At 48.3% G+C, this 14,469-nt stretch overlaps 1 protein-coding gene across 1 annotated transcript in view; it reads left to right on the top strand.

Annotated features, from left to right (window-relative positions):
* LOC8043830 (high-affinity choline transporter 1) overlaps nucleotides 1-14,469 on the top strand; it is a 97,106-nt gene that overhangs the window by 38,551 nt on the left and 44,086 nt on the right. The window contains exons 4-5 of the mRNA XM_042286368.1: nucleotides 8,099-8,254; nucleotides 12,563-12,711. Of these exons, the coding sequence (XP_042142302.1) occupies nucleotides 8,099-8,254; nucleotides 12,563-12,711 (305 nt within the window). The remainder of the gene's footprint in view (nucleotides 1-8,098; nucleotides 8,255-12,562; nucleotides 12,712-14,469) is intronic.

A 14,469-nucleotide genomic window follows, 5' to 3' on the forward strand; every position in this document is an offset into this window, starting at 1 on the left:
ACTTGAGAGCGTGCCATTAGGGCGTGCGTCACGAAAGCGCATGCCCACGCCTTGAGAATGGTCGGTATTAGAGTCTTCAAACGCATGTTTTTTTAGATAGCGAAGTTTTTTGCACATAAGTTAATTGCCCAATGTATTGTAATTTATACGCAACATACAGGGCGTTTTTTTTTTTCTTTTATTAAAAAAATATTTGTTTAAAGTAGGGCTTTGTGCTTTGTGGATGTTGTCTTCGATATGTGCTGTTCAGGTTTGGTGGACATACGGTAAAATATGTTGGGCAACGAACTAAAAGTTTATTGCCCAGTATGTTTTACCTATATTGGTAAGATATGTACGTGTCCAACGAGGACCAACAATCACGTCGAGTCTTGGCCTAATGTATTTTAGAGGTCCTTGGGGCTACATCATCCGGGCACGCACAAGCTGCTGGCCACATTTCAAAGAGAGAAGAGCTGGACAGAGCAGAAGCTGGCGGATGTACTTCGTGGGGAGCCACAAAGGAGCAGGAAGGCCACCTATGTTCGCGTAGGGAAGATTCTGAGCAAGCTAGTTGAAGAGTACGACCAAAGGTGCACGCTATAGCTATCTCCCCGGTTTCGCGCAATCATTCATTCTTTTATTTACTTTTTAAAAATATTATGGAACGGCACTTGATAAACAACTATTTCCGACACTCTGTATCTTGCTTCTTCGTTTAGAGTTTGCGAAAATTGTATTTCTTACACTTCAGGGCTGCGTACTCAACCAATAAAAGGACGTAAAGCGTTCGATCCGGGAAAACATCTACGTATTGGAAGACTCAAACACCAATAGTTTCCAAAGCGCGTACATGCGCTCTCGTGTCGTACGCTCTCGTGTCGTACAGCCCTATATTGTGACACCTACTCAATGCGTAATAATGAAGTGAACGAGCATCACGGATTTTTTCTAAAGCTTCAACAAATAAAATGTTTTCTGGTGCAGATTAGTTAAATTTAGAAGGTTTTCCAGATTTTTCTTTTTGTCCTATTGTTGAACAAATGAGATGTTTTCTGGGATAAATAGCTTATTTTTCAAAAGATGCCTCAAAGATAAATGTTTGAAGAAAAAATTATCTTCCATTGTTTTATATTAGCACTGAGATTACGATATAAAGCGATGACACAGTCCTAACTTTTGTACTAAAGAAAACAAACAGTCTTTGTGCTAAATTTTCTGAAGGCTCACTCAATATAATAATATTTTCCCACCTTCCTCAAAAAGTATCCTGCGTGTCGTTGAATTGCTGACAGACTGTTATGTTTTGTGCACGGATACAAGATTTCTAAAGGAAAATATTTTTAAAAAAAGGAGCGTTTTCCGCATGAGGTTAATGATGCGGCTTGCGGGTTAGTATTCGCCCAACCTCTTGTTGAGTACGTTCTAAATTCTCCTTGAGGCAGGACTTAAACATAGTCGCAGCGCTGCTTCTGAGTCGCTTCTACTTATTTTTTTTTTGCGCTGTTTTAACTATATGTTTACTATGCACGAGCGACCAGCCCACCTCCAATCAAATACTCAATCAATCAAATTAATCAAATACGTGGTCCGGTGTGTGGCTCCAAATTGTAATGCTCACGTTCGCTGCTGGCGGTATGACCGAGTTGCGGGGGTACCGAGAGACATTTTATTTGAGGCTTTGGGGTTAAGGCACACCGATTCAGGGAGCGTGTATTTCCGATAGCGTCACATCGGTTTGAAACTATACACAGCGGAATTACCGAGGAAGTATGAGACGAGAGCGCGTGGGGAATTCCGAACGCCGAGCTCTGGTTGGAAGGATTATTGCGTAGACCAGAAGCTAGCTGCCCTTGTCTCCACTGCACTCGTCGAGAGGCTTCTCATGGGAGATCCGAAGGGCCGACGCCGGCGTGCCGCGTTCTAAATGCGTTCGACGAATGCATTCAAAACAAAGGCTTTGTCTTTGTCTCTCTCTCCTCCACTTTTGGAACGCGTTCGAATGCGAAAGCAAAAACGCTGGTCGCCGGCGTTCCGCGTTCTGACGCGTTCGACGAATGCATTAGAAACAAAGGCTTTGTCTTTGTCTCTCTCTCCTCCACTTTTGGAACGCGTTCGAATGCGAAAGCAAAAACGCGGGTCGCCGGCGTTCCGCGTTCTGACGCGTTCGACGAATGCATTAGAAACAAAGGCTTTGTCTTTGTCTCTCTCTCCTCCACTTTTGGAACGCGTTCGAATGCGAAAGCAAAAACGCTGGTCGCCGGCGTTCCGCGTTCTGACGCGTTCGACGAATGCATTAGAAACAAAGGCTTTGTCTTTGTCTCTCTCTCCTCCACTTTTGGAACGCGTTCGAATGCGAAAGCAAAAACGCTGGTCGCCGGCGTTCCGCGTTCTGACGCGTTCGACGAATGCATTAGAAACAAAGGCTTTGTCTTTGTCTCTCTCTCCTCCACTTTTGGAACGCGTTCGAATGCGAAAGCAAAAACGCTGGTCGCCGGCGTTCCACGTTCTGACGCGTTTGACGAATGCATTAGAAACAAAGGCTTTGTCTTTGTCTCTCTCTCCTCCACTTTTGGAACGCGTTCGAATGCGAAAGCAAAAACGCTGGTCGCCGGCGTTCCGCGTTCTGACGCGTTCGACGAATGCATTCAAAACAAAGGCTTTGTCTTTGTCTCTCTCTCCTCCACTTTTGGAACGCGTTCGAATGCGAAAGCAAAAACGCTGGTCGCCGGCGTTCCGCGTTCTGACGCGTTCGACGAATGCATTAGAAACAAAGGCTTTGTCTTTGTTTCTCTCTCCTCCACTTTTGGAACGCGTTCGAATGCGAAAGCAAAAACGCTGGTCGCCGGCGTTCCGCGTTCTGACGCGTTCTACGAATGCATTAGAAACAAAGGCTTTGTCTTTGTCTCTCTCTCCACTTTTGGAACGCGTTCGAATGCGAAAGCAAAAACGCTGGTCGCCGGCGTTCCGCGTTCTGACGCGTTCGACGAATGCATTAGAAACAAAGGCTTTGTCTTTGTCTCTCTCTCCTCCACTTTTGGAACGCGTTCGAATGCGAAAGCAAAAACGCTGGTCGCCGGCGTTCCGCGTTCTGACGCGTTCGACGAATGCATTAGAAACAAAGGCTTTGTCTTTGTCTCTCTCTCCTCCACTTTTGGAACGCGTTCGAATGCGAAAGCAAAAACGGTGGTCGCCGGCGTTCCGCGTTCTGACGCGTTCGACGAATGCATTAGAAACAAAGGCTTTGTCTTTGTCTCTCTCTCCTCCACTTTTGGAACGCGTTCGAATGCGAAAGCAAAAACGCTGGTCGCCGGCGTTCCGCGTTCTGGCGCGTTCGACGAATGCATTCAAAACAAAGGCTTTGTCTTTGTCTCTCTCTCCTCCACTTTTGGAACGCGTTCGAATGCGAAAGCAAAAACGGTGGTCGCCGGCGTTCCGCGTTCTGACGCGTTCGACGAATGCATTAGAAACAAAGGCTTTATCTTTGTCTCTCTCTCCTCCACTTTTGGAACGCGTTCGAATGCGAAAGCAAAAACGCTGGTCGCCGGCGTTTCGCGTTTTGACGCGTTCGACGAATGCATTAGAAACAAAGGCTTTGTCTTTGTTTCTCTCTCCTCCACTTTTGGAACGCGTTCGAATGCGAAAGCAAAAACGCTGGTCGCCGGCGTTCCGCGTTCTGACGCGTTCGACGAATGCATTAGAAACAAAGGCTTTGTCTTTGTCTCTCTCTCCTCCACTTTTGGAACGCGTTCGAATGCGAAAGCAAAAACGCTGGTCGCCGGCGTTCCGCGTTCTGACGCGTTCGACGAATGCATTCAAAACAAAGGCTTTGTCTTTGTCTCTCTCTCCTCCACTTTTGGAACGCGTTCGAATGCGAAAGCAAAAACGCTGGTCGCCGGCGTTCCGCGTTCTGACGCGTTCGACGAATGCATTCGAAACAAAGGCTTTGTCTTTGTCTCTCTCTCCTCCACTTTTGGAACGCGTTCGAATGCGAAAGCAAAAACGCTGGTCGCCGGCGTTCCGCGTTCTGACGCGTTCGACGAATGCATTCAAAGCAAAGGCTTTGTCTTTGTCTCTCTCTCCTCCACTTTTGGAACGCGTTCGAATGCGAAAGCAAAAACGCTGGTCGCCGGCGTTCCGCGTTCTGACGCGTTCGACGAATGCATTCAAAACAATGGCTTTGTCTTTGTCTCTCTCTCCTCCACTTTTGGAACGCGTTCGAATGCGAAAGCAAAAACGCTGGTCGCCGGCGTTCCGCGTTCTGACGCGTTCGAGGAATGCATTAGAAACAAAGGCTTTGTCTTTGTCTCTCTCTCCTCCACTTTTGGAACGCGTTCGAATGCGAAAGCAAAAACGCTGGTCGCCGGCGTTCCGCGTTCTGGCGCGTTCGACGAATGCATTCAAAACAAAGGCTTTGTCTTTGTTTCTCTCTCCTCCACTTTTGGAACGCGTTCGAATGCGAAAGCAAAAACGCTGGTCGCCGGCGTTCCGCGTTCTGACGCGTTCGACGAATGCATTAGAAACAAAGGCTTTGTCTTTGTCTGTCTCTCCTCCACTTTTGGAACGCGTTCGAATGCGAAAGCAAAAACGCTGGTCGCCGGCGTTCCGCGTTCTGACGCGTTCGACGAATGCATTAGAAACAAAGGCTTTGTCTTTGTCTCTCTCTCCTCCACTTTTGGAACGCGTTCGAATGCGAAAGCAAAAACGCTGGTCGCCGGCGTTCCGCGTTCTGACGCGTTCGACGAATGCATTCAAAACAAAGGCTTTGTCTTTGTCTCTCTCTCCTCCACTTTTGGAACGCGTTCGAATGCGAAAGCAAAAACGCTGGTCGCCGGCGTTCCGCGTTCTGACGCGTTCGACGAATGCATTCGAAACAAAGGCTTTGTCTTTGTCTCTCTCTCCTCCACTTTTGGAACGCGTTCGAATGCGAAAGCAAAAACGCTGGTCGCCGGCGTTCCGCGTTCTGACGCGTTCGACGAATGCATTCAAAGCAAAGGCTTTGTCTTTGTCTCTCTCTCCTCCACTTTTGGAACGCGTTCGAATGCGAAAGCAAAAACGCTGGTCGCCGGCGTTCCGCGTTCTGACGCGTTCGACGAATGCATTCAAAACAATGGCTTTGTCTTTGTCTCTCTCTCCTCCACTTTTGGAACGCGTTCGAATGCGAAAGCAAAAACGCTGGTCGCCGGCGTTCCGCGTTCTGACGCGTTCGAGGAATGCATTAGAAACAAAGGCTTTGTCTTTGTCTCTCTCTCCTCCACTTTTGGAACGCGTTCGAATGCGAAAGCAAAAACGCTGGTCGCCGGCGTTCCGCGTTCTGACGCGTTCGACGAATGCATTAGAAACAAAGGCTTTGTCTTTGTCTCTCTCTCCTCCACTTTTGGAACGCGTTCGAATGCGAAAGCAAAAACGCTGGTCGCCGGCGTTCCGCGTTCTGACGCGTTCGACGAATGCATTAGAAACAAAGGCTTTGTCTTTGTCTCTCTCTCCTCCACTTTTGGAATGCGTTCGAATGCGAAAGCAAAAACGCTGGTCGCCGGCGTTCCGCGTTCTGACGCGTTCGACGAATGCATTCAAAACAAAGGCTTTGTCTTTGTCTCTCTCTCCTCCACTTTTGGAACGCGTTCGAATTCGAAACCAAAAACGCTGGTCGCCGGCGTTCCGCGTTCTGACGCGTTCGACGAATGCATTAGAAACAAAGGCTTTGTCTTTGTCTCTCTCTCCTCCACTTTTGGAACGCGTTCGAATGCGAAAGCAAAAACGCTGGTCGCCGGCGTTCCGCGTTCTGACGCGTTCGACGAATGCATTCAAAACAAAGGCTTTGTCTTTGTCTCTCTCTCCTCCACTTTTGGAACGCGTTCGAATGCGAAAGCAAAAACACTGGTCGCCGGCGTTCCGCGTTCTGACGCGTTCGACGAATGCATTCGAAACAAAGGCTTTGTCTTTGTCTCTCTCTCCTCCACTTTTGGAACGCGTTCGAATGCGAAAGCAAAAACGCTGGTCGCCGGCGTTCCGAGGTCTAGCGCGTTCGACGAGTGCAGTTGAGTCAAAGGCAGTTAATAAATTTAGGCCTACCCACTAATATTTCCAACTAGAGCTTGGCGTTCCGACGTCCACGCGCGCTGTCGACTCCTCCTCTCCCCCATTTTATCGGCTCATAGCTACCTACGCGAGAAAGAAAATACCACGAGTGGATTCCAGTTATTCCACTTTTAGTGCAAGCTTACTGCCATCGGCAATACTTTGGCGCTTCGTGGACTTCGAGCGTGGACACGCAGCGCAAAAGCGCAATGGAATGCACCGAACGCCTGCTGGAGGCAGGACACCCGAAAGAGACATCCTGCGCTTCTCGTCCTGTCAGTGAATGAAGGCGGCAATAAATAGTTCAATAAAATCATAAGACAAACTCAGTCACTGGTCCTATTAATTCAGTCTTCGCTGTTTTATACTCGAAAATGGGAGTTTCCTTTATGTTGTCTCGACCGGCTAGGGGTGGTCGTATGCGGAGAACAAGTCGTCTGCTTCTTGCGCAGTGGTTGCGATGACGTCGGAACAACGCCGAGCTTTGATTGGCTTTGATTGAAAGGATAGTGGGTACACCTCAATGCTAGATGCTTCGAGGTCTACCCACTTGTTTCTTCAATCAGCCTATGAGACCTTGGCGTTCTCACATCATCGCAACGCGTGCGCACAAGCGCACAAACTTGCGCTACGCAAAGGCGGGAAAATCAGAACCCTCGACGAGCTGGATCTGGCGGTTTTTGACTGCGTCTTTTGCAGGGATTGTGCTGACATCCAAACGCCAAGCTCGGCTTGACTCCGACTAGAGGCTTGCTTTGAGGTCTACCCACTATCCTTCAATCAGAGCGAATCAGAGCTCGGAGTTCTGATGTCGCCACAACCCCTGCAAAAGAAGCAGACGAACTTGCGCTGTGCATTTGGTTGATACCATCCGATGCCGAGGGACCTCCGACACACTGGCTGAATTCGAGGACCAGCCGAACATTGACCCCGAACTCGTGTTTAATCTGTGTCTGCCATTGATTGTACTGTCATGAGTCATGACATAAAAATGCTAGCGCACAGACTTTGACCATTCTAGGTGGTGTTCGACAAGCACGTAAAGACAAACTGTCCCTTTCTTTTGTGTGCTTCTCAGTATCAGTTTTAGTCAATCTGAATTATCAACAGCGCAGTTCTCTTGTTAGTTTTTTTTTTTTTTTTCAAGTTGACTTAGTGCACTTATTTCTTCCCAAAACTATACTTCGTTTCATCCAGTTCAAACGCCACAAACGCTGCGAGCTTGTGGGACCATTGAGACGGCGTCAAAATCGCACCATAATTGTTTTTGTTGCGTTTTTATACGTGTTATGTTATTGCTGAAGCAAATCATAAGGATAAAAGGCCTAGGGACTTGCGCTTTTTTGTGCTTCTTAATTGGTCCAATTAGCTCTAGCGTTGGCTGCTTTCAGACTCAAGCTTAAACGAACTATAGGAGGTGCTGTCCCTTGAAACTTCTGCTCTTGTCTCTGTCTTTTCTCTAAGGCCCTGGTTGGTTCGAGTACAGTAACGCATACGTGTCCAGCTGGACCGCATCACGGAAAACAACGTGAAAAGATCGCATGGACGAAGACGAGGAATTATTATTTAAAACGTACAGCGAAAAAAAAAAACAACAAAACAGACTGGACAGAAGAAAGGAGACACACAACCGCTGAGCTTACAACTGAAGTTTTAATCGTCAAGGTACGCAATCAAATGTACACGATCAAACAAAGGAAACACACAAAGTCAATAACACCCCACTGAAACCCGCACAATCATCGGGCATGCTGCCGTCATGAAAGAAGGTCTAATTCTTTAGGAGGCGAAACAACTGACGTGGCGCAAGTTCTCTGTTCAGGTCAGTTCAGGTCAGGTCAGTCCATCCCGTCTGTTTCGCTGTACGTTTGAAATAACCATGCCTTACAAACACGCCTAAGCTTCCATTCTGAACAAAGAATCACACGACCAAGATCATGGTTTTGTAAACTCTTTTTGTTTTTTTCGCCCGCGGTAGTTTTTCACGGCGTATTCCGCAATGTATTTATAGCAGCTAGCAAAAGCTGTCTATCCTTTCCAGTTGGAGCGCTCTTCTCGGGCCCTATGTGGCGTGCCGGCCACGTGACCCTCTTGGACCCCCTGGAGCAGGCCTTCGGGAGCCGCATGACGGCGCTGCTATTCATTCCGGCCCTGGCCGGAGAACTCTTCTGGTGCGGCGCCATCTTGAACGCGTTAGGTGGGTTTCGTCTCTCTACGGTGCACAGCAGGCGGGTGAACTCAATAGCTTCTAGATGGCAGTGGTGATAGATTTTTGGAGTCACATACCGAAGGTCAGCGCGTGGCACAGGCATCGGTTTGCATCAGCGCTTGGCTACAACTGATGTTCCGCCAACACGATCCCCTATCCTGATTTTTACCCAGCACTCGTGTGCAATCTGGGCCCCGCGCTAAGATTCAAAACCACGGCTTTTTTTAGGAGGTATTGGTGAACTGCCGGGATCTTGCCAGGACTGTGACTCATCCTGCGTTGGTGAGACTGGTCGAAAACGGAACAACCCCGCTTCATAGCACACAAGGGGGACGTGAAAAAGGACACACATTCCACCAGATCAAAAACTGGACTAGTAGACCGCTGCTGGAAAACGGGTCAAAGCTTTGATTTTCAGAGCACGGTGACCTTGGCGCGAGAACAAAGGTGGGGCCCACGAAAGTGTTTATATTTGAATTTGAATTTGAATTTATTTATCTCTCAACTTTACATTGTGAGATGGGCCGCAAGGGAAAAAGCTGCGTGGTGCAGCTTGAGGGCCCCCTGTGCCCCTACACACGACTGCAGTGGGCAGGAACAGAACATTTCCAAAAAAAGTACACTGACACATTCAACGTAATGGGGCACTATGCACATTTCAGTGAAAGGAACAGTTACACAATTCTTACACAAAATGTAGATCTAACAGATGAAGGACATCGATCAATTTTTTCTTGGGGGTTGTTTCTATAGAAATATTATTATGCAAAAGAATGTTGAGATAAAGCGGTAAGTTATAACATAATGATTGGGCGCGATAAGATGTGCGGCAAAATGGCAATGACCAAGCAATGTTGTGACGTATGTTATATGCGGGTGTGTGGCGATTGAGTTTAAACATACTTAACAGGACATCATTGTTAGTCGCGACAGCACTCTTATGCAAACACAACAATTTGAAAGCATAAAGAGAGGTTGACTTAATGATACTGAACTTGAAAAAATATTGTTCGGTATGCGTGCACCATGAGACATTCGCAATCAGCCTTACTGCCCTTTTTTGCGCAAGAAATAATTTGAGTTTGTTTTGTTTTGTGGTTGTTCCCCAGATGATATGACAGTAAGTAATAATAGGTAGTAAAAAGGCATTATAAATGAGGATTTTAGCACTTGTCGGAAGCGAGTGTCTGTGGCGACACAGTACACCAATTATCTTGTTCATTTTCATGCGTGTATGTTAAATCTGTGCATCCCAGTTAAGCGTCTCGGAAAACACAACGCCTAAGCATTTCATCGTTGGTACGATATTGATCCTGCTTTGTCGTAGTAGAAGTTGGATATCTTCAGATATTACTTTATTCTTAGTTCGAAATATTATAGCTTTAGTTTTGTTAGTATTAACCTTCAGGTGATTTTTTTCGGACCATTGGTGCAAGGATGAAAGGAATTGATTGCCACATGCAGACAACTCGCCAACCGTTTTTCCTGTTACAAGCATTGTAAGATTTAGATATTCCAGGTGGATTCGTAGTGACGCATCCTCCAGCAATGCCAACCGAGGCCCCATTCCCAAAGTGTACGTGGATGTCCTTGAATAGCTTTCTGGTCTCTGCGCTATTTTCATTCGTGTCCCTGAACACGGACTGATGATGTCTCGTGCGTGGGAGACGAAGTGCCGGATTAAACTGTTGACGTTGTGAAGTCAAGTCGGTGTAGTGTTCTTTATCATTAAAAATAGCAATGCAAGCTCGTACTCACCGCATTCATAAACCAACGTAGTCACTGTTGACCCCCTGACGATGCGCTGATTTCCCGCGATAACAAAAAAATACGTTATAGTGAAACAAAAAATAAATACGTTATAGTGAGCGTTCGACCAATCGCAGATCGCGACCCCAGTGACGCTTATCGTCGCAAATGCGGTTAATAGTCACAGAGAGTTTCAGAAATGCAGAGCCTGGCGATTCCCTGGCGCATGAATACTACTCCGTCCTTAATCAAGCCGCGCCATCAGCCGATAAGAACGCCGGAAAACGACCCGAAAATCGTGAACATGCTGGGCTACAACCTGCGTGCTGTCAGAGATCAAAAATAAGAGACGTTTACAATTCCCTGTATGCCGAATTAGAGTGCAGCTCTTGAGCAGGAGGGGAGGGTATTTGCGTGTGATTTCACGAGGGTGACGTCACACGTCACCCTCGTGACGTCACATGTCACCCTCGTGACATCACATGTCACCCTTGTGACGCCACTGGTGACCCTCGTGACGTCACATGTGACCCTCGCGGTGTCACTGGTGACTATCATAACGTCATTTGTGGCCTCGAGATGTCACTGGTGACCCTCGTAATGTCACACGTCACCCTCATGACGTCACCGGTGACCCTCGTGACGTCGCTCGTGTCGTTAATTCGTGGCCCTTGTGACCCTCGTGACGTCACTAGTGACCTTTATGACGCCACTGGTGACCCTCGCGACGTCACTCGTGACCCTCACGACGTCACTGGTGACCTTCCTGACGTCGCTGGTGACCTTTGTGACATTGCTCGTGGACGCGGTTACGCCGACGCCGCTCAACCCGCAAACGGGCGCCTAAGAGCCGCGCTCTGAAATGACGGCAGGCTATTGTTCCAAAATATATGCTTCATGTCCTATTCGTTTCCGTCTATCCCCCCGGAATACCCGCTCATTCGCACTAGAAGCGGATCCGCGTTCGCAAAGCGGTTGCGAACGGACGCCTTTTCGGAGGTCGATACGGGGCAGCGACGTCCGGGACGTCACCGTCGGAAGCGTAAAAACAAGGAAAACTATTTTTTCTTTTTACGTTTTGTGGAGAGCTTCTTGGGTGGGTGGGTGTTGTGTCCAGCAATTGGGGCGAGGGGAGGTGGCGGTTGCGGCGTGTTATTGTTGCAGAGCCATGTGGCTAAAGAACCGACGCCAGATTCACGAAACGGTCTTACGCCAAAAATGTACGTATGAAAACAGCTCCGGAGCAGTTTTTCTACGAACAAATCAACATGACCGACAACGTTGCTCAGTTACCTGGTCGCGACGACCAACCTCTATGCGACCAACGTACATTAAGTTTTCTACGAGCTCTTCTGGCGGGTCCCGATTTTAAGCAGCAAGAAAAAAGGAGGAAGTACTCGAAACGGGCCACGATGATCACGAACGCTGGATTCACAAACTCCCCGGGAAAAGAGACAACGGCAACCATGACACCGACGGAGCGAACTCGACAGAAACTGTGCCTAGCAGGCACTCCGACTCGGCGCAGCGTTGCTCCGACGGTCCTTGCCCAAGACCGTGTGCCCACGACCGGCTGGCTTGCTGGATGGAATACCCGCCCGCGCGACCCTTCTGGACCCTTCCAGTATTATGGCTTGATCGCTGACCTCAATTTTAGATTAAGAGGTCAATAATCTGTTCCCCTTGTCATCTCTTCTTTTCCGAGGCAGCGGTGACGAGCGCTGTCGTCAAAAAGGGACTCTCATTGACTCCATCTCCTCGTTTTGTGTGATATATGGAGCTCAAATAAACGTCGTATGGATTACCTTCGCAACACAGTATGTACATTTTGTTATTAGTATGCCATCTTTATTCTGACACGACGGGTCGAGCCATAACAGTTCGTGGGAGCTACGCAATGCCGGTCCCACCTTTCTTTGTCGAGTGTCACGTCAGTATCGACTGGTACTCGTAAACGATCGGTCCCGAGGCACTTCCATCAAACGCGCGCGTCCGCTCCAAGTGTGCGCAGGTATCTACATGGCTCTTGCTGACACTCGTAGTTGAAACCCATATTTTTTAACGCCTGCTCGCTCCTGCATCTCCGAGGCCGCGAAAAACGCCGCGGCGATTTGTTTCCATCAACGTCGCTTTGCTGGCTTTGCAAACGACTGGCACGAGCCGTCTTTTCCAGCTATGCCAGTTGGGTTGACTTCGGAGGAACGAGCTGGGAGCATACTCCGGAGGAGTGCGCGAAGTAAAGGGTGAACGGGTGAAGATATCACGAAAACCGGACATGACGTCACGGACGTCACACTACTACTACTCTGCCTTCTTGCTCTGCCCCGTATCAACCTCCGAAAAAGGCGTCCCTTGCGAACGTGGTTGTATAAAGATCCGGTGTAATTGCACGCGCACTTGATGTCACCGAGTGCGCGTGCAATTGTACCGGATTTTTATACGACCGCGTCCGCAACCGCTTTGCGAACGCGGATCCGCTTCCAGTGTGAATGAGCGGTAAGAGCGCTCCTTCGCGCTTTTTAACGTGCCAACCGAAATCAATTGCAGGCGCCACGGTGAGCGTAATCACAGGCCTCGGCTACGTGACCTGCGTGAGCGTAGCTGCATCGGTGGTGGCGCTGTACACCTGCGTAGGAGGCCTGTACTCCATCGCGTACACCGACGTCCTCCAACTGCTCATCATGACTTTTGGGCTGGTAAGAAAGACTTGAAAATCACATAGTTGAAGCAGCGGCGTTGTTAAAGACGTTATCGTATCAGAGCGCAGCTCTTGGGCGCCCGGTTTCGGCTTGACCGGCGTCGCCGTCGGCGTCGGCGTGGGCGTAACCGCGCGGTGCGTTATGGGACGGTGCCGAAACGTAACCGTGACTTCCACCAAAACGTCACGTCACGTCTCGGCACCGCGCCGAAACGTCGCTCGAGGTCGCGCGTTTTGCGCGTGAAAGGAAAAGAAGGGGAGGAGGAGAGGGTACGGAGGAGGGAGGAGGGGCACACCATCCCCTCAGTACTTTCCGCTCCTCCTCCTCAAGAGCTGCGCTCTAAATCGTCGTTAGAGAAATAAAAAACGTATTTTTTTTTTGTAACACGTTATATTCATTTTGTTTAGATTAAGTCCGACCTTAGCCGATGCTACGATTTGATGTGGCGAGTCAAAGAGCGCCAAATCTGCATTGTCACAATGCCTGTTGTCTTTGTAAGTTTGCCAAGACCGGCTAAACAAAAAAAAAAGAGAGAGCGGGATTGCAGCGCATTCAGTGCGCGTGATCGGTTGAGTCGGTGATTGGCAAGGCACAAAAACGATAAGCGCTATGATGATGCACTTTTGACGCTTCACGATCGGCTCAATAGAATCGTCGCGTCAACTGCTGGTGGACTTAAATTGAAACGAACGCACTCTTTAAGGTTGGACACGATTGACGAGTAAAATAATTTCGGTGCCATTTTATGCTGTTTTCCATCAAATCACATCACTCGTTTCTCCTTAGATCTAAACAACATTAGTCACGTTGTCGGTCACTTTGAGAGGTCCAACGGGCAATCAGAACATCGCTGTATACCTCAAATTTGAAAAACCAAGGGTAACAATATTATGAAATCGCTCTGTAAACGTTTAATTGCCGTCGAAGTTCGCAACCGCGGCTCGTGGCTGCCAAATGCTAAAACCCAAAGTAAAAAAAAAAAAAAAGAAAAAGTAACGTTCGTTAGATATCGTAATTAACTGTAGCGTTAGGCTCTTTTTTAGAAGAACCATATCAAATCTTAGTAACGCGTTAATTTCTTACCAACTAGAGAGTAATTATATTTAGTTAATTATTCTCCGTAAGGGACAAAATACTCGGAAGAAAATTCGAGTCAGCGGATAGAGGGAAGCGTCATCGCGGAAAGCGAGCTTTTCCGAGAAATGCTCGAGGCATGCGCGAACCCACCGAGGGCAACTTGGAGGCAACGCTAGCAGACATCTTAGTTATTTGTATAAAAAACACCACAGTGTTTTGGTGCTGTTAACGTAGCTTTAGAATAGGCTTTTTACCCCACGAGCGGTATGATACGTTTCTAGATGTAACCCAGTGACAAACAACAAAAAGCCTACGTTTTTATTATTTTTTTTTGCGTATTTTATACGCAGGGATTTCTCGAATTCGGAAAACTAAGGGAAGGGAAGTATTTTTGGGTCACGTGATCAGTTGAGCAACAAGGAAAGCAGAGTAAACTCATTGAGCTTGCGAGACAGCGCGTACGCACAGCGCTTCTCGGAAAGGTTCGTACTGCGACGACGACGACAGATCCTCTGTTTACTTCCAACTTGTTCGTCCCGATGAAGCGGGACACGCGACTGCCTCCGGTGAGCAGATCTTTATTCCTCCCCTCCATAGCGTTTTTGTGTGGAAAGCTCCATTCGCCGCCTGGAATGCGTCTCCCACTGTTGTGTCAGTGTTTCAAGCGCGCCCGATACA

Source organism: Ixodes scapularis, unplaced genomic scaffold (assembly GCF_016920785.2).
Source record: "Ixodes scapularis isolate PalLabHiFi unplaced genomic scaffold, ASM1692078v2 PGA_scaffold7__128_contigs__length_106722199, whole genome shotgun sequence".
Classification (NCBI taxonomy): Eukaryota; Metazoa; Arthropoda; class Arachnida; order Ixodida; family Ixodidae; genus Ixodes; species Ixodes scapularis.